At 55.5% G+C, this 19,129-nt stretch overlaps 6 protein-coding genes across 6 annotated transcripts; 1 reads left to right on the top strand and 5 right to left on the bottom strand.

Annotated features, from left to right (window-relative positions):
- Positions 1–1,467: 1,467 nt before the first annotated feature.
- On the bottom strand, positions 1,468–2,929 carry ColSpa_05315 (uncharacterized protein; the record flags this gene model as incomplete). Its single annotated transcript, XM_049271527.1, has 2 exons — positions 1,468–2,502; positions 2,543–2,929. The coding sequence occupies 2 exons, from the start codon at positions 2,927–2,929 to the stop codon at positions 1,468–1,470; spliced, it is 1,422 nt and encodes a 473-aa protein (XP_049127484.1).
- A 1,642-nt stretch (positions 2,930–4,571) lies between these two features.
- Positions 4,572–5,109, bottom strand: ColSpa_05314 (norsolorinic acid reductase B; the record flags this gene model as incomplete). Its single annotated transcript, XM_049271526.1, is given in 4 exon segments — positions 4,572–4,676; positions 4,690–4,782; positions 4,810–4,906; positions 5,003–5,109. 4 exon segments carry the CDS (start codon positions 5,107–5,109, stop codon positions 4,572–4,574), a joined length of 402 nt encoding a protein of 133 aa, XP_049127483.1.
- Positions 5,110–6,432: 1,323 nt separating this feature from the next.
- Positions 6,433–7,969, bottom strand: ColSpa_05313 (1,3-beta-glucanosyltransferase gel1; the record flags this gene model as incomplete). Its single annotated transcript, XM_049271525.1, has 4 exons — positions 6,433–6,681; positions 6,738–7,068; positions 7,119–7,779; positions 7,843–7,969. 4 exons carry the CDS (start codon positions 7,967–7,969, stop codon positions 6,433–6,435), a joined length of 1,368 nt encoding a protein of 455 aa, XP_049127482.1.
- A 3,966-nt stretch (positions 7,970–11,935) lies between these two features.
- On the bottom strand, positions 11,936–14,289 carry ColSpa_05312 (protein BZZ1; the record flags this gene model as incomplete). Its single annotated transcript, XM_049271524.1, has 3 exons — positions 11,936–12,333; positions 12,390–14,169; positions 14,245–14,289. 3 exons carry the CDS (start codon positions 14,287–14,289, stop codon positions 11,936–11,938), a joined length of 2,223 nt encoding a protein of 740 aa, XP_049127481.1.
- Positions 14,290–15,883: 1,594 nt separating this feature from the next.
- ColSpa_05311 (ATP-dependent RNA helicase DBP5) lies at positions 15,884–17,479 on the top strand (the record flags this gene model as incomplete). The annotated part of the gene is made up of 4 exons (XM_049271523.1): positions 15,884–16,092; positions 16,147–16,632; positions 16,686–16,923; positions 16,988–17,479. 4 exons carry the CDS (start codon positions 15,884–15,886, stop codon positions 17,477–17,479), a joined length of 1,425 nt encoding a protein of 474 aa, XP_049127480.1.
- A 1,241-nt stretch (positions 17,480–18,720) lies between these two features.
- On the bottom strand, positions 18,721–18,945 carry ColSpa_05310 (uncharacterized protein; the record flags this gene model as incomplete). The annotated part of the gene is made up of 1 exon (XM_049271522.1): positions 18,721–18,945. The coding sequence occupies one exon, from the start codon at positions 18,943–18,945 to the stop codon at positions 18,721–18,723; it is 225 nt and encodes a 74-aa protein (XP_049127479.1).
- Positions 18,946–19,129: the final 184 nt, after the last annotated feature.

The following is a 19,129-nucleotide window of genomic DNA, read 5'->3' as shown; positions in this document are numbered from 1 at the left end:
TGGAACCACATGGTGGTGTCCATTCTCTCAACTCGAATGGATGCCAGCAGCTTACGGATTGGCACTGCGCCGCAGAAACCAAAGTTCCCCGGTTCTCGGGCCCTGTACCCAGCACCGTCAAAGGAGAGGACATGTGCAAGACTCCCGTCAACCCAATCTTGTCCACGGCGCAAACCATTGCAGATGTCTCTCTTCCATCTGACGCATTCCGTCGAATCTCCCTGTAATTCCTTTTGCATTGAGACACGGCGATCTTCCGTCGAAACTAGTCGGTCTTGTCTGTTCATCTTACCATGAACAGCGACCGTCCCAAAGGCTTGGTTCGTCATGTGCCCTGCATTGCATGATTGCTGATATGGCACAAACTTGCTAGGTCACACAGCCTGTCGTAACCTGTCAGCAGCTACCCAAACTGGGTATTATTTCGGGCATCCCTGACAGTGTTTGTCGGGATGCATCATATCACTGGCCCATTGTCTGCGTGGCCAACCCAAGTTTCGCGAGGCGAGGTCGACAGGTTGGCAATTGTGCGAAACGAGGTCGTTGTGCAGAATTCGCAATAGGTGTGTTTTTTTCCGTATTTGGTTATAGATCTTCCATTCGAACCAGACCGCGTAAACTAACAATTTGAAATGCTCCTAGTTGGGCGTCTTGACCGATCATCCCTGGGCGGGAGTTACGCATCCGATTTCCGAACCATTCTTTGCCCCTGCTGTTTGTCCCAAGGCCTTTCGCCAATTTCCGTGGCCGATCACACGTAGCTTAAAGAAGCAACAGCATCAGGCCATTCCACTGAGGTTTCCAATCAATTAATCCCGATACGGGACTCCCGTGCAATTCAGTCGTTGGTGGGTTGTCAGGTTAATAATGGGATGCTCATGTTGGCATCGAAACGTGGACTGCCGAGGTCCCAGAAGCTGGAACCAGACCATGATGAGCTCGCACCGTTCGACTCCCTGCACGGAGAATTCTTGATCAATCTCGCATCGGGTTTCGCCAAGCAATCATCCGGCAGCTAGCACACGAATCTTGAAGAAACGTAGGCTACGCCAACTCCCATGCCTATCTCGAGTCTCTACGTGTGTATGGGAGAGCAAATGCCGAGGAATCCTGCATCTGCCGTATGCTGGTTTCTGGATGGACTTATTAACTGTCTCATTTGGCGGACCAAATTTCGGCGTTCATCTGCCTTTATACGTGCTTCCTTCAAGCCGATCAGTTCTCCTTTTGGGCGATTGGCATGGGACTCCTCGTAATCCATCGTTGGACGGACGAGTCGTGGTAACGGAGGTGGAATCCGACTCCCAGGTTTCCAACATGTGTTCAGAGAACAGCCGTCCAATTGCCTTGTACCGTCTCTCAGGTTTTGGAGACCATTCGGTTCAAACCCCTCCCTACACATAGTCCAAGACCAGGACTTGTCGGAGCCCCGAAGCAGTCTTATCATCTTCAAAGTGATTGGAAAACTCAGTGCCTCTCCCGGACTCCTTCTGTCTTGGTGACGAACTCCTCAAAGCTAACAGATCCACCGTTCTTCTGGATGGCATCGTTGGTACGCACGACCTGACTCCAGCCTCTGATAAGTGCCCGCCAGTAGCAAACCTCAGCGGCCGGGCTCAAGTACCCACGCTCGAAGAAGAGGGCCCGCTGTCGGCGAGCAATGCCACGAGCCACCTCGGCGTTGTCCTCCAACCAGCCGATCGTCGCTTCGAGGTCGGACCAATCTGGGTTGACAAAAACGGCATTGGCTTCGCCGGGGCCGACCGTCGCAGGCCATGTCTCCCTTGCCCTCGCAGATGGGTAACCGCTTTGAGGCTTCGTCGTCGCGGCGCCGTTGGCGTTTGTCTTCTGGTGTTGACCCAGCAACACGCTTGAGTACACGGGCTTAATGAGGTGTGTCGTGTGTTGCATCCACTCTATGGGTGGACTCAAGAGTACACTTTCACACAGCTGGTGAAACTGCAGGCGACCAGAATACGACACCCCTTCTGTATGAATGATGTACTTGTGCCGGCAAAAGTCTTCGATCCTGAGCGCATTAGTTGCGTTTTCCCCATTGCTTACCCACTCCAACGCCTGCACGTCCGCCCATTGGGCATCCTTGGTGATCCTCAAAAGCTCTTGCCGTGACCTGGGGTTTTCACTGGCGCCGTTGTTGAACCAAGTAGTTCCCCGCCACACCGCACGGCGGTCTTTCATGTCGAAGGGGAGACCAGCTTCGAGGTCGGTTATGGCAGCAGCCGCGTGGGAGATGGAGCGGATGAAGGGCTGGTTCCATGCCCAAAAGGAGAAATGAGGGATGGTGAAGATGTGTCTTGGAGAAGGAGACATGGCAGGTCGGCTATGGGACCAGGAACGAGATACGGGAGTATCTTGGATGTAGAGATTGAAGAACGTGTCGGGAAGAGGGGCCGGCGAGGTTGAAAGAGCTCGGTTTATCTGGTGGAGGGCGGCGTTTTGCCGCTTAATACATGTAAGCCATTGCTTCCATATGTTGTTGCGCTATACTCTCGTTGGGTCAAACGCTCGGTATTCCACATACCTCTAGCCACTGGTCTGACATGTCCACCGGTCTTGGAGCTTGCAGGATCAGTATCCTGTTGTCCGTGATCTGTCCCAGTAGCGACGCAGAGATATCGCCGAGGCCAAGCTGGAATTCGCCCTCTAACACAGCCACATCTATCTCTTTCGTCAGACCAGGAAATGTGACTTGACACTGCTCCTCAGTCAGATGAAGGTTGTTGAAGTTGCCCTTTGTGACTGTCGAAGGACCAGTCTTCGACGGCTGGGCTGAAACGTATTTGGATGGTAGCTCAGCCAGCTGAGTCCGAAACCTGTTCTGTGCGCAGAAACCACCATAGGCGATCAGGCCCAGGGTCGACGCCACGATGATGGGCCAAAGGCGCCGCGCAGCTTGTCTCTGGCGCATACTGCGTCCCGGGGTAAACCGACAAGCGAGACTGTTGTGAGATGAAATGAGATGGTCATTGTGAAATCGAACTAGGGGAACTCATTCCGAAGAAGTCCCTTTCAAAAAACGTGACGGGTAAGTCGGAAACGGCTGTTCCCTGCTCTGGTCAAGAGGGTGGCCGAGCTGACCCGCGGATGCCTGTACATGCAACATACTGGGCGGGGTTCGAGGAAAGAGAGTTTGGGGTAAAATCGGTGGCGCAGAATACCGGAAAAGCGACAGCACCGCCTCCGGAGATTCACACGCCGTCCTGACGACGCCATGCCAAGGATCGTTGGCTGCGCCGGGCGGGGCCGGATGTTCGGCATGCGAGGTCATTCGCGTGTCGCGCCCAGCTCTGGCCCCTGGAAAACGCTGCAACGAGACCAAAGAATCAGCCAGCTTTCCGTACAAGGACACACAATCTTCGGAGGCGTCCACGACGATGGCCTGATCCATCTGCCAAGCGAGGTGATTCTTGGCAAGAGATGCCCCAAAGGGACATGGTGATCCTGCAGTCAAGGTGTGTTGTCGGGCGGGGTCTCTTGGTGTGTATTGGTCTAGAGTTCGTGACCCCTAAACCTGCCAAAGTTGGTCCACCAATCATCTTATACGTCAATATTGGTTCGTCGCAACCACCGGATTACTTGAAACTACCGGCTTCCGAGCATCATAGGTATTGATGATTGATTGATCCACAGCCACACATGCTAAACCATGAGTATTGGGTGGATAGCTCTAGATTAGGTGATTTCTTGGAACTGCCTCTCTGCTGTCCGGGAGTCGTGGAGGCAGGGTCGTGGTGGAGCAGGACGCCAACTATCTATGCTCCAGTCTCGTCGACAAAGATACGAAGATGACGATGCAGAAATGCTTATTGGCGGTAAATTATCGTATAATCTTGCATAAGAGATGGAAGGGGAATGGCCGCGTGCTCGAGCGCCCTTATACCATGATACTTTACACCACCGCACTGTACATCCGCGGCCGGAATCTACGGCAGCACTCGGGCCCGCTTTTTCCGGCCCGTCCCGATCACATCCCCCGACTGCGTCTTTCCACCTGGTCGCTCTACATCTCTGTGAATCTTGCCGTGGAGAGTCCTTTGCTCCTCTTAAGTTTCAGGTTTCGTTCTTCGATTGTATCAGGTTAACTCCTCGCCGAGACAGCTGCAGTAGTGGCTATTGGCCGTGAGAAACCTCTTGATATGCGGTCTACAGCACTATGCACAACGAATGACCCTTGGCTGATTCGTGGGGCCGACAGTGACCAAGGACTTGTTCAGTTACATGTTACGGTGCTTTGTGGTGATTGACCGATAAAATGTCCGTGTAGTAACCTCCGGCCCCGCCTTCTCAACCCGTTCGCACACACTTTGGGTCATGCGTGCTCGAGGGCCCCCTATGAGGCTTCACAGGACTCACGCGCGGGACACAATCAAAGTTGTCAAACCTGTGCGTGAAAACCACATTTTAGGGGCCCCTGGGGGTTTGCCACCGCCAAGAAAGTTGTACGGGAACCCGACGTCAAAGTCGTACCCCATCTCGATATTCTCAATGTCCTGGTACACGCAGAACGCCCTCATCCCGCAGCGCCTCGCGTACTCGGTGCACTTGACCACTCACCACGCCGACACGTCCGACACTCCCAGGTACAGCACCTTGCGCTCCTGCACGAGCACGTTGAGGCTCTGCATCAGCTCCCCGGCCGTCGTCGCCAGTTCCCACTATTGGGCGTACAGCAGGGCCGATGTAGTTCTTCTGGAGCTTGCGCAGGGCCGACGCCTCGACTGAGAGGTGTAGGCTCTTTGCGCCGTTGCCGCCAAAGTTTCTCTAGATCCTCGAAGGCGCCAAGTTGACTTTGTACCCGGATGGGAATTTGGTCGCCAGCACCGTGTCGTCGCGGACGCCGCGGGAGAAGGGCCCCTTGCCAGATCCACTGCTCCGACTCTTCATCCTGGTACTGGTTCGCGCTGCGTTCACGAGCTCGGCTCACGGCGGTCTCCCGACATACTCATACAAGGTAGGAGAGGGGGTGGGCAGGAAAACTCACGTATCGATGAAGTTCCCGCCCTGCTCATAGAAGTAATCCAAATTCCCAAAACAAGTCTCTTTGCTGCACGCCCCTAGCCGGTCCCGCCACGCCTCGCCAAAGTTCATACCGACGAGGCAGATGGGCTCACGTACGCCGACGCCGTCAGCGCCAGCAACCTGTGCCGAACAAGGAGCGCCCTGGGCGGCGGACACAGCGGCGCGGTCATGCTTTCGCGATCCGGGTGTGGTGTTTGCTAGGCGTGTTGGCGTTGTGGTTAAGCTGGGAGGATTCTGATCCTGGATACCGCAATAACAGGGAACACGCCAAGGCCAAGGTTGTTGGTCAACGCCCCTGAAAGAGAGAGAGCAGATGTATTCTCGAGATAGCCGAGATGAAGAGGCGCGATTGTTTGCTTGTCATTCTCCAACGGGACCAACGGGGCCGACGGGCCAGACACAGCCCGCCATCAGAAAACATGCAAGCAGGCAAAGATCCGTGCCGCTGTACGATCCTCTTGGCAGTGACAGCTTATTTCTACGACCTCTGACCTACCCGAGGTCCTAAACCCCGAACCAGGGATACACAAGGTTATCCAAACAATACAAACTCCGTTCAACCTCATCAGATGCAGATCAATACGACGACATTTTTGGTCCAATGTTTTGCTTACAGTTGTGGCTTACGTTCACGTACATTCTTTCATTGGGTGCGCTCGGGATGACCGTGACCGGAACGTGGGTCTTCGGAATCCTTCCAAGCGGCCCCCGGCTTTTCGCCGTGCTGCCGACCTAAATCCCGGCGACCCGGCTCCGCGGCGGGACATGTCCACGACTGCCGCACCAGCGACCAAGAACGGCGCTGCCTCTTTATTTTCGGGGAACGCCCAATGAACAAGCCTAAGCTCATGCCGCTAGCATGGAAGGCCAGGTTCGTGGATCATCTGACATCCTTCCCTTTCAACAAAATCTGGGCTTGAGAGTCAGTCTCAACGCCAATCAACATGCGAGGGGTAACTCATGAATGGATATTGTTTGATTGGGAAACACATCATTGCCCCATGTCACGCTTCACAATTAGGCGAACAGGCGAGGCCAAAAAGTAAACGTCATGATCAAACAAAAGAATTACAATCCTTGTTGCATCGTGCAACAATACGTACAAATATCTTGCGCCTGCATGGAAAAGGATATGTTTTGTCCTTTGCGGCTTTTCTCAAAGCAGCATTGCCATCAGCGGGAATCAACTCCGAACAGACCGTGCCCATGCTGTGTTATTCACTGTCCCAGAAGCCGGAGACGCCCGAACCCCGGGTGTCTTTGATAAACTAACGGAATAGCGGCCAACCCGCACATCAAATCTAGTGCTTCATGCGAATGAAGAGCAAGTGCCCTCTGAAAATCATTTGTACATCCAGCACCGTAGCTGGGCCATCAGTATGGCTTCTGTTCTTACAACAGGAAGGCACCGAACATCGTGAACATGGCAGTGAGGCCAGCAACGACCAGAGGAGCCTTTTCAATGGGGCCACCGAAGGTCATGCCAGCGGCAGCGTTGGAGGAACCAGAAGCGCTGGAGCCACCGGTGGCGGTAGGGGAAGCAGTGCCGCCAGTGGTCTCGCCATCGGAAGCGCTGTCACCGGCAGTCTGGGAACCAGAACCGTTCAGACCAGGGCCGTCGCCAGCACCCGCAGTCATGTACTGTTGAATTGTTAGCCGATTGCTCTTAGTCGTAGAATCCTGCAACATCAACATACCTTCTCGGCATCCTTAGGGATGGTGGGGATTTCGCTGGGGTCGACCTGCCAGGCAGCGTCGGAAGTAGGGCAGTCGGCGGCGTGAGAGGTCTTGGCAGCTCCACCGTCGCCAGTGGGGGTGGGGTACTTGGACAGGGCGCTCTTGAAGTTGGCGTACTCCGTAAGCTCCGTGACGGTGCTGCCAGAGATGTTGACGATACCGTAGTTGTTGGCCTCCATCGAGTACTCGTACATGAGACCTCCGGAGTAGACACCGGTCATCTCGCTGTTCATCAGGGCCCCGACTTCACCAAAGGTGCGAACGTTGGTGTTGCATCCATACTCGGACAGGCTTGAAAAGGAGGTTAGCTTTGTCGCAAATGAGAAAGGGGTGATGCTTACAAAATGGGGATACCGTAGTCAGTGAAGTTCTTAACCTTGATGTCCCAGCCAGACTCGGTGAAGCTGGAGCTGCACCACGAGTAGTCGTTGAAAGCGAAGAAATCGCTGCGAGCATCGTCGCTGCCGCAGTTGAAGTAATCAGCGCTCTGCATGCGGTTGGAGGCAACGTCGGCGGCGGAGTAGCCGACGGGGACATGGCGGAGGCCGCGAGAGGCCATGTAGTTCTTCATGTCACGAGTGACGGCCTTCACGTAGGGAGCGGTCTGGGTGGTGTTGGCGTCGGCGTCGATGACCTCGTTTCCGGAGAAGAAGGCAAGAGTGTTGTCGTACTGAGCGAACTCCTCGACCGTGGCGAAAACGCTCTGGAGGTAGACGGCGTTGTACGAGGGGTGAGGGTCGGCTCGGTTGATGGAGTACTTGGGGTTGTTGACGTCGGCAACAAGGTAGATGCCAGCGTCGGCAAGCTGCTGCATGCAGTCCTTGTGGTCCTTGGAGTTGTCGACGCTGTAGACACGGATGGTGTTCACGCCGAGATCCTTGAACTTGGGAATGTCACGGCCGCAAATGCTGGTGTCGGCAAGGGGGTCGATGTTGTCAGACGAACCACCGGGCTGGTAGTCGATACCGCGGATGTAGAAGCGAGTGCCATCGGCGTAGAAAGCTACCGAGTCACATGTTAGTCAATTGGATCTGACGAGACGCCTGTTCGGCCGGTGAAGCATACCATTGCCGGAGGCAGAGACGACGGGGAGGGAGCGGGCCTTGATGGGGGCCTCGCGCTCAGTGGCAGTAGGCTTGGCCGAGACAACGGTCAGGGCCGCGAGAGCCGAGATGGCAGCGACAGACTTCATCTTGTATGTAAGAGTTGCAAGGGATTTCCTAGAAAACCAATGTGTGATGTGATGGTCGAGTAGTGCCAAGCGAGTAGGATGTCCCGAAAGAGTGAGGGACAGTTGAGAGCAACGAAACGGTGATGGGATTCGAGGTCCAAAAAGGTTGGTGATTAAAAGGGTTGGTCGGTTACTGAAAGGCAGCTGGAGAAAAATGTCAACCAAAGCGAGGGAGTTGACTGTGTGGTTTTATCGAAGGGGAAAATGGCACACTCGGGACCCAAAAGGCGGCAACGAGAGATGGGTTGGGGTGGGATGGAATGACGAGAAAGAAGAGAATTCGAGGTTGGGCGGGAACGAGGGACTTGGATGGTTAAAAAACGGCGTGGTCGACGACGGTGGTGGTACTACGAAACGAATGAACGAACGAATTCCACCCTTTCCACCTCCCCTCCTTGCGCGTCCACACACACACCCCCCCAGACTCCCAGACTTTCCTCGCTCTCCAAGGTGGACATTCACTCACCTTGGTGCTTTCTCCACCGGCCCTTGCCCACCACCGCACTGCACGACGTCTCTGGCCCCGGTCCAGTTTCCCTTTCCTTGCCAAGGAGGGACCGACATGAGGCGCGGACGGTGGACCAGAGACGGGGAGATAGGAACAGCCGTTCATTCGCTTAATGGGTTCTAGTCACTCCTGTCTGTCTGACAACCGAACCATGACTGGCCGCTGGCAGGCTGGCAGCAGCAGCAGCAGTGGCTTGGACAATTGTCCTGGGAAGACATTTGCGAATTCAGGGGGATGGGGAGGCGTCAAGGACAACATTGTGAAGGGTGTGTCTAGGAACAACGGGAAGGTGGGATGGACCTAAATCGGGTTCTCGGCACAAAATTGGCCAACCCAATTGGCTGCAGGCCAACGGCTCAATCAGGCCGCCGCCTTACGGCCACCCCGTTCTTCAACTGTGCCTTTTTCCTTGGTGTATGATGGATGCACACATGTAAACATCTCCCCCCCCGTATAGCAGACGCGGGAAGGCTCTTTATTGGTGATGCAATCCGGTTGCGTCGTCCAGCGTCCGTCAGTCTTGCTTGCATACGGGCGCGTTGCACCGGCGCGTCTGGGCACAGACATTCGTCCATCCACGACCACGTCGTTCGATTCTTTGCCGTCGCCGCCTTGCCGTTTGTTGTTGGGCCCTTTATCCCCTTCTCCTTGGGACAATCCCATTATTCAAAATGCCAATGCTCTGATCGCTCGTCGAACCCGCTGAAACGCAGCAAAAACGACGATCGAATTTTGCCGTAGCTGGCGTTGTTGTGCAACCACCAATTGCACACGCAGCCGAGTCGCCTCCCGGTCTCACCTCGCCGTTGTCCCCCCCCCCCCCCCCGGTTGTGCTCGTATCAACCTCATGTTCGTCACCCGTGCCTCCCACTCGACATGGCCGCTGATACGCCTCCATGCCCCCCAAAAGAACACGAACACTCCACACACCATCAAAACACCTTTGCATTTCGCCTCGGGCGGGAAAATATCAAGCTTACCAGAGACAAACCTCGCGGCGAAGGGCAAAGGGCAAAAGGCAAGCCGGCACCCGGCACCATCGCCATCCAGCAAGGACAACAAACAGTCAACCTTCAAGGTAGCATTAGTACCTGAAGGACAGCTGCGCAGGACCGACAGCAGCTGGGAGGCTTGTGTTGTGCGTGTGTTACGTCGTGCCGTCCGCCCGTCTCACCCACACTCCTTGCTTGCCTCTGCTCTCCACCCCTTTTCTCGCATGCCGGAAGAGACATTAGGACCCAGCCGTTCCAGTGTTTTGCCCCAGTCAAAAGACGACATTCCATGCACTGCCACAGCGATCAATGGAGGGAGGCCCTTGCCTGCCCTTCCGATTCCACGTCCCTTCCGTCACCACCACCTTTGGAACCGGTTCGTAGGTTAGCCCGCCTGCAATGCTCCCCTCCACATCGGCCCCCGTGAGAAACCTCCGTCTGGCACTGCAATTGGCCAAGACCCTCGTCCGCCCTTCACGAGAATGGTCCCAAGAAAAGCACATGCAGCTAAGGAATGGCCATATCAAGATTCACCTCGTTTCGCCAGCGATCTCTAGAATGCCGGGCCGCGCAAGTCCACGTCAACACTGCCACCGGGACCCAACCTCCACACCGGTCTGGCCTGGTCTCTTACTCTCTGGGTCTCCGTGATAAGATATTCATAGGTTCACCAATCTCTCCATCTGCCCCGTCCGAACATTCGCTCGTCGTGCCGCCGCTGGGCGTTCAATGCACACGATGAGATGCCCGATCAATGGTCGTTCTTCCCGAGCTCGTCGTCGATTCCACTACGTCAATCCCGCCCAACTCGACATGTCCAGTTTCAAGCCCTACCTCGACGTGCAATCTGCGTGTATTGCAACCCTCGCCCGGGACATTGCCTGCTCGTGACGCCAGGAAAAGAACAACGGCCACGGCCGATGATTAATGGCCCGGATACAATTAGACACAAAAACACCCTCCCCGGTCCGTCTGGCCCACGCCGGCCAAGACCAGAACGATGTTGGCCCAGTTGCTTGGACGGCCCACGGTGCATACGTCTTGGCCTCGTCGGGACGCTTTGCCCTACAACACAGCTGCACATTTTGCCAATTCCCTTGGGAGAGGTTTCTTTGCACTAGGTACCGGCCTTGTCCCAAATTGCTCCCCCTTCGACCCCTCCATCTCTGCACGCGCAACACCCATCTCTTTCTGTGACATCCTTCAGCGGGTTCGTCAGGGGTGGCTGTCTGTCCTCGCCGGTCGTCTGATTGGTGCTTGGCCAGTGCTTGGCCCGTCTTAGAAGCCCTCTGCTCCCGCAGCTCGCCATCTCGCCCAGGCCTTGGCAGTTGCTTTTTCCCACTGCCTCTGCCAACCTTTTCGCCCCCCATCCGCCAAGTTGGCACCGGCACCTGGGAACGGGCAAGAACATCGGAATTTCTCAGGGAAATTGACCTTTGACACAACAAGGCTTTGGTAGTCAACACACGATGCTACTTGGACAACCGTAGTGTGCGCTGTACCGGAGGCATCTCGATGCTGCGTCTCCCAGGCCAGTTCTCGACCAGAACAGGACCGTTGGTTCCTGCGAGGCGTTCATTTGGGAAATGCCCTCCCCCGCAAAAGGCCCGTGGGCTCTCGCAGGTACCTGAGGGCGGGTGCGGTGTCCGCGTACTGGCAGCGGGATGGCCGGCTGGATCTCCCCGATCCTCCCACTCCCAATGGCCTCAAACGGAAAGGCCACGATCCCCCAATGAGTCGCACTGGTAGGGGGGACCGATGTGGCACGCCTTGCAGCTTGCAGGGACTTGCTAATGCCACGAAAGTTTGGGGATGGTTTTTTTTTTTTTACATTCTTGACGTACGCTCGACTCAAACAGGACGAACGCCTCCCACAAAACTTTCGCATGCCTTCGTCGCATCTATAGTCTGTCGCAGTTAAACTCACACACCTGGCACGGGGCCGAAAACAAAACATCAACGGCGATGCCGACTAAAAATGCTCTGCTATTTTGGGCTACTTAATATCTCCAAAAAAGGACACAGCCCCTAGTGCTTCAGCTCAACCAGTCCACCTTGTCGCCAGCTACCTTGATATGTAAACGGTATGAATGCATCTCAACCAATGCTGTCTCCTCGGCCTCTCGACTCTCGCCAAACCGCCACTTCATTGAGCCTCGGCTTCCGCTGTTCCCTCTGGCTCTGGTTCCGCCTTACCAGCCGGACGCTCGTCACTTGCTCAACTTCGGTCGGTGTCACAGGATTCGCTGTCACAGACGGCATGTAGGTGCCTCTTCGCTCGTCAAACCCCTCCCGAGGCATCCCTGACATTGGCATCGACACTTGCGAGATGCCTTGCAGCACAATCGCCGTGCTATCGTCCTTCACGGCCGTCTTTGGAAATGACCCCGGTCCTATGTGCTTTCTCTCTTTCCGTGCACAGGGCTCCTAGACTGCCTGTACGTAGCTCGCGGGCACGCTCTTTGTCACGCCGCCCTTTTCGACCTCGGCCCAACCATCGCCGGGGTCTTCTTTGATGAGCACAAACCTCTCGCCCTCTGCCATGCTGTGCTCTGCGTCGCTCTGCGCCGTATACTCGTACAGTGCTTCCACGTATTTAAGCTTCTTGGCTCCGCGTTTCGGGGCTACTGCTGGTCCCTTCTTCTTCGCGGCTCCTGCTGTTCCTATCGAGGAGCCCGAGTTGGAATAGGTCGACTCAGGTCGTGCGGACGCCCCTGTGTTCTGCGCAACCATTGGCGACGCGGGGGCCACTGTCCAATCGATGTAACTTGCGGGCACAATGCCTTCCTTGTAACCAGCGCGCACCTTGACCCAGCCGGAACCATCTGTCAAGGATTGTCAGCATCATATCTTGATCAGGACCAGTGTGGATCAAACTTACCATCAGGCTCAAGCATCGTGACTTCACGACCCTCAGGCACAGACACTTCTCCATCACCACTAGCTTCAAACGTGTAGAGCATCTTGCCCTTCTGTTGATCCGATGAGCCCGATCCGTTCGGTGCGCTGCCAGGAAGCTCGCTGATGTAAGCGGCCGGAGGCGGCGCCATAACCCTCTTACGGGCCGCGATAGAGCTCACAGTCGATGCAGGAGCTGGCGGACGAGGTGTCGACGGTTCTGGGGGGGCCTCCTCTATGGGCGACGCCGGGCCCCCTGTTATTGACCGGCGTGCGCTGTGTGCGTAACCTGAGCTCAAAGAGTTCATCGTGTTCGACCTAGTCAGAGTCGGCGAATCCGACGCGTTGGTAGGGGATGATGCCGTCGGTTTGAGCAGCGAGGTGGCAGCTTCCTGCCGTTCAGCCTTGAGTTTCTTCCGTTCCTCCTTGGTCTGTTCGCCCGGACAGTCGGCAGGAACCTTCATCTCGCACTTGTTGTGACATGTGTAGCCGCAGTCTCTGCAGTCGAAGCCCTTTGCCGACAGGCCCCATATCCTCTCTCCGCACAGGTCGCAGTTAGTTGGGATCTTGAAGGTTTGCGCCTTGAAGTTGTGGTTCTTCGCGCCCAGTGTTACGTCGCCAACGGCCGAGGTAATGGTAGAAGTCTCGACCTCGGCGGTTACTCTCCGCCTATCGACAGCATGAAGATCTTCCTGTAATGCGAATATTTGCGTGACAACCATAACCTCGTCCTTCTTCTCGGTACCCTCCCTGATTCGTTGCTTTACTCGCTTGATGCTTTCGACCTCTCGCCTCTTCTTGTCGACTTCCCTACGCAGATCCCCTAGTTGCGCTTTCGATTTACTGAGAACGTTCCGGAGGTAGATCTTGGCCGATTCATCTACGACCATCTGATCGTCATCGTGCCACACGGGGCTAGGTTCGAAGGTCTTGTCGGCGGGTTCTTGGAATGCGCCGAGGTTGTGACGTATGTACATCATAGAGTCAAGGTGAGGCTGGTTTCTGGAGATCTCTGTTCCGAGCTTTTCCATCAGCCCCTTACTGCTCTCCAGCATGGCGGATTCCAGCTGCGATGCGATAGTCCACAGGCCGTTCAGTTTCATGGTGCGGAACTCGGACAAGTCCTGCAGGCTGTCCATAACCTCGGGAACGTACTCATGGTAGTAACGCTCCTTCTGCTTGTTCGTGACATTGATGGCAATCAAGTACGTGTTCTTGACGTTGTTCATGTCGAGTATCTGCTGCTGATACGCGCTCTGCGCTTTGGCCTTGTCAAAGGCCGATTCAGACTTTTTGCGTTTGCTTTCCACCTCTTGACAAGCAGCATCGTATTTGGCTTTCGTCTTCCGCAAGTCGGCGTACTGGGAGTCTCTCTCGTGCTCGAGCTTGCCGGCGTAGTCGGCATGACGTTTGCGTAACTCTTCGAAGCGGGTACCCAGGAACTTGAGGGGCTCAGCCACTTGGGTAAGGAGGTTGTTTCCGTATCTATCGTGTTCGTCGGCTCGCGCTTCGAGTGTGGTGAGCTGGGTGGACCAGGTCGTCAGAGAAGCGCTCTCGAGGGAGCCTGGGGTCATGGCAGGCGTGTCGCCAACACTGAGAGGCGCCGACTTCTTGTTCTTCTTTTCAAAGTATTTCTTGGCCAAGGCGTTGAGCTTCGCGGCATATTCCTTTTCGATGGCGCTTCTCTCGCGGTAAAACTGTTGGATTTCGTCGAGCCATGATATTCCGTGGGCCACCCAGGTGTTGGCGGGCTTGAAGCCATCCTAAGTAGAGGACATGTCAGCGTTCTTGAGCGGCCAAGCCAAGCTGGGGCGGGGAGCAGCAGGCAGGATACTGACCTTGAGCTCAGTGCCGAAAGTCGGCGCAACGTCTACATCCGCCATTGTCCAGGATTATGCCGCTGAAACAGGCAGCAACACTCGGGAATCCAGCAGAGCAGGTTCGAGATCGTGCAAGGTAACCAGCGCAAGTGTGTTGCTTGTGGGAGGGCGAGGGGTTCGTGAAGGAATCCTCCGAAGAAGCGAGAACGGGAGGAGGACAAACCACCAACGGTGGGCTGCGGCCCGAGCAAGAGGTCAGCGCAGTGGGGGAGCAATCGTATAAGGCTAACCCCGCCAAAACGGTTAAAACTGGGAGAAAACTGGGCGGAAACAGTCGATGAATGCTAGCAGGAGGCGCAGGCCGCCCGAACGATATGTACAGTGAGTAAAGGAGCTAAGCTAACGTGTATGTATGCCTCGCCTTGTCGGGTAGAAGTCCCAAAAGACGGTAATGCTCGTTGGCGACAAAGAGCGCCGAGAGAAGAGAGGTCGATGCTGCTTTGCGCCCCCTGGTGCACGCTGCGCCCACAACATAAACGTAATGTACCTCACCTGCCTTGTTTGGGTTGCCAGGTACCTTTGGTTGGGAACATGGGGCCGCAGCGGGCACATCGACATCGGACGGGGACGTCGTCAGCTCCTCCCCTTGGCCAACTGGAACCTTCTCCCTCCTAGGCCTGCTTCACTGGTGTGGCTTCTCCGGCTGCTCGGTCCACTAGGTGCGCGCTGAAGAGGCCTGTGGTGGACCGGTGGGGGTGCCGGACCGGTCGCCAGCCGCTAGAACCCCACTCATTGGTGCCAAATGAAGCCTGAGAGCAAGGGGTTCGCATCCGGGCATTCCAAGCAGCACAAGCAGCGTCGAAGTGTATTGAGGGGCATGCAGTTATGCTGTCTATGCCGTGTGCGCCGAGCCTTAATAAGGCCCGTTGCGATGCTATTCGGAACTCAGCATTGTGCTATCAATTGCATGAATGACGTCGGGTCGTGATGAAACGAACAACACGCTAACAAGGAGGAACCATTGACATAAGAATCTTGGGAGCAATGGTTGGTTTGGCATTGCAACCTGACGGATGAAACATGTCACGCGGATCAAGAGGAGAGTGACTTCTCGTCGTACCTGACCGGAAAATCATCGGGAGTCGACCTCTGGGCTAGTAACACGTTCAGGTCGCGCGGTGTTCCTGGGCTGGGCCTGGATTGTCAGGCCACAAAGTGCCCCGCGTAGCCCCGCCATCGCTTTGGAGCGCTTTTCGGTCGTCACAGGCACGAGTGACAGACGACGTAGCTTCCCAGAATTTCGTCCTGTAAGAGCTCCTAAACTGCCACCACCAAAAAAATACGTCTTTTTCTCCCAGTCACCCATTTGGCCTTTTTGCAACCACGGGCAGACAAGGAGAAGTTCGATTGCTGGTAAGTGTATCTTGCCCACCCTACCCCCCCTATCTCCAAGACACTGTTTCCGCTTGCAATCCTTGCTCTTGTCATCAGCTAACCTGTTGCTGCAGCCGTGCAGGTGACGTGCGTATACCGCTACTTCCTACCCGCGACCGACCCGCCAAGTAAGACGTCCCATCTTCGCAAATCACTCCCGGCGCGACTTCTAATATTCCTCCCACAGATTACTCCTACGACCGCGCGCGCACTACCAGCAAACATGGCCGACCTCGCCAGTCGCATCACGGAGCCCCCCGCCGAGGGCGCGGCTCAGGATGCGCAGGTTTCCCAGGTCGACGGCAATGTCGAAGCTCTCGGCGGATCTGGCCTCATTGAGAATACTTACGATGTCGACGTCAAGTTGGGCGACCTTCAGTCCGACCAGACCAGCACTCTCTACTCTGCTGCGACCTTCAGCGACATGAATCTGTGAGTGGTCTAGTCCAATCAATGGAGAACATGTCTAATTTCTCCATCTCGCAGGCCCGAGCCCATCCTTCGCGGTCTCCTCAGTCTCAACTACCAGAAGCCTTCTAAAATCCAGGAGAAGGCCCTTCCCCTGATGCTTGCCGACCCTCCTCGTAACATGATCGCCCAGTCGCAATCTGGAACTGGCAAGACCGCCGCCTTTGTCGTCACTACTCTGTCCCGTGTCGACTATACCCAGCTCGAGCAGCCCCAAGCTCTCATCCTCGCGCCCAGTCGTGAGCTTGCGCGTCAGATTGAAGGAGTCGTTGGCAAGATTGGTAGCTTCTGCGAGGGTCTTAGAGTGGCCGCAGCTCTTCCCGGCGCGCTCGAGCGCAACGCCCCTGTCAGAGCCAACGTTATCGTTGGCACTCCCGGTACTGTCATGGACATCGTCCGCAGACGCCAGCTGGACGTGTCGAAGCTTCGGCTCCTTGTTATTGACGAGGCCGACAACATGCTTGACCAGCAGGGCCTTGGTGACCAGTGCCTTCGGGTCAAGAAGTAGGACTCCCTTTTTAAATCTCGCCATGACTGATTATGCTAATACCTACCAGCATGCTCCCCCGCGACATTCAGATCCTTCTGTTCTCCGCCACCTTCCCGGACAAGGTTATGGGCTTTGCCGAGAAGTTTGCGCCCAAGGCTGATCAAATCCGTCTGAAGCACACCGAGCTCACCGTTAAGGGTATCTCCCAGATGTACATTGACTGCCCCACTGAGCAAGACAAGTACGAGGTTCTTGTCAAGCTCTACGGTCTTATGACCATTGGCTCCTCCGTCATCTTCGTCAAGGTATGATGGAACAAGCCCTCAGGCAACCGGGAATATTATGACCCCAGCTAACGATTCAACTCAGACTCGCGAGAGTGCCGACGAAATCAAGCGACGAATGGAGGCCGATGGCCATCGTGTGTCCGCCCTACACGGTGCCAAGGACGGCCCCGAACGTGATCGCTTGCTGGAGGAATTCAGGACCGGCCAGTCCAAGGTTCTCCTCACCACCAACGTGCTGGCCCGCGGTATCGATGTGTCTAGCGTGTCTATGGTCATCAACTACGATATCCCTATGAAGGGACGTGGAGATTCGGAGCCCGACCCCGAGACGTACCTGCACCGTATCGGCCGCACTGGACGTTTCGGTCGCATCGGTGTCAGCATCAGCTTCGTCTACGACAAGAAGAGCTTCTACGCTCTCAAGCAAATCGCGGATCTGTACGAGATTGACCTCGTGCAGCTTGACGCCAACGACTGGGACCAAACGGAGGAAGACGTGCAGAAGGTCATCAAGTCCAACCGAGCCAAGGCTGCGTTCGCCCCGAGCGCCACCGATGCCAGCGTCAAGGCTTAGTACTAGTTTGTCGTCAATTCAGTCGTCGATGGTGGAGGATTTGTAGAAGGAAGGGAAATGGCTGTGGTATGGTTCAGATACATGAGATTATATGGCTCGTTCCTCAGAGTTACTACATTCGGGTGTGATGTGGATTGGGAGGTCCTCTAGTGAGGACAGACGCCTCTGAGCAGAGGCTACGAAAAACTAAGATACCATCAAAAGGAGAAAATGGGAAATCCTGAGCATTAACAATTTTGGCTATTCCGTTGGTTTGATTTAACCCGTACGGGTGTTCAGTTGAACACTGGAAGCCTTCGTATGGAAATACAGCTGACACAATCAGGGCACCTCAAGCACTTAGAATCAACAACGATATGCTGGGGCATCCTGAGGCTGTCTGCTTCGAAAGGACCAAGTACTGGCGATTTTGAAGCAATTCGGCGAGAGGCAGGGTTGCATTGGGGGTGGCTAGCTTGCAGCATTTCGTATCACCGCTTCAGATGCAAATGTGCGTCTCGACGAAAGCCATAGAAGCCGAGTCTGTGAAAAGCAAAACGCCGAGAGAGTGACGAGGTCTATATGTGACTACAAAGTCGTGATGCTGCATCCATCCCTTGCGGCGGTTGCTATCATTGGAGAAGCGTGTCAAGCTCAGTCGCGACACCCAGTCACGCACGACGGTACTCGCCCGCGTTGCATGATGGGTCGCCCTCGTCTGAGGACTGCAGACTCAATCACATCCATCAATCTGAAAGTCTTGATTTCGAAACGAAGGAGGCAGTCACACCATGGCATGGGCGTCAGGAAATGAGTGGCCGGCGACAAGTCTGACGCTCAATGATGTCCCTTAGCCGGAATTGACCATTCATTGGCCTAGGATGCCTCTGATCTGCATCACGTGATGCGGCGACGTTTTTGGCGCCGGGTTTGGGGCGGTTTGACACCACCCTTTTTAGCTGTTCAACCTCCGCGCTTAAGAGCAGACTGGGCGCCTAAAACCGAGGGGGCAGTGTGGGAGACCCTCAGCCACTGAAGGTGCATATACTCGTCCGACATGTGCAAGTTCATTGGATGCTCGACTTCTATTTACCTTGTATGATGGCATGCAAGCAGGGTTGCACTCTGGCCTGGACCGCCACACAACTCTGGATCTAAGATGCAACTGCAAACGCCCCAAAATAGCGATTCGCCCAACCAACCAGCATCGGTGGCAGACGCCCGAAACGGGGCCGGAAGGCTGCCGGATTGTCTGGCCTTCGTCATTTCCTGGAGATCTCAAGCAGCGGCTCGCGAGCACGCCGGGCCGCTGCTGGACACGACTGCAGGAACCGAACCTGGCCCTGCAGGTTGGCGGCATGGTGAGGCAGGGCATTGGACTGCTTGTCTGCCGCCCACTTTGGTAGTAACAACGGTTTGCTGTGCTCGAATGAAGTCAGCTGGAGAAGAAGCGCGTCGGGCTGCCTAGCTTGAGTGAGCGGCGACATCCCGTATGACGGAAGGGGTAACCAGTGTCTATCCTCTTCCGCCCCTTCGCTTGCTAACTTGTCACGTCTCCTTCTTTCTTGGGATGTCTCCATCCATGTATGAAGAGTTGCATGTCCGCCGCTGAGCCCCAACGGTGTCTCTTTTCGTTTTTAGCTTTTTCTCAGCTTCTTCTTTTACATTCTG

This window comes from Colletotrichum spaethianum (assembly GCF_022836535.1).
Source record: "Colletotrichum spaethianum MAFF 239500 DNA, contig11, whole genome shotgun sequence".
In the NCBI taxonomy this organism is placed as follows: Eukaryota; Fungi; Ascomycota; class Sordariomycetes; order Glomerellales; family Glomerellaceae; genus Colletotrichum; species Colletotrichum spaethianum.
This window is presented reverse-complemented; position numbering and strand designations above follow the sequence as displayed.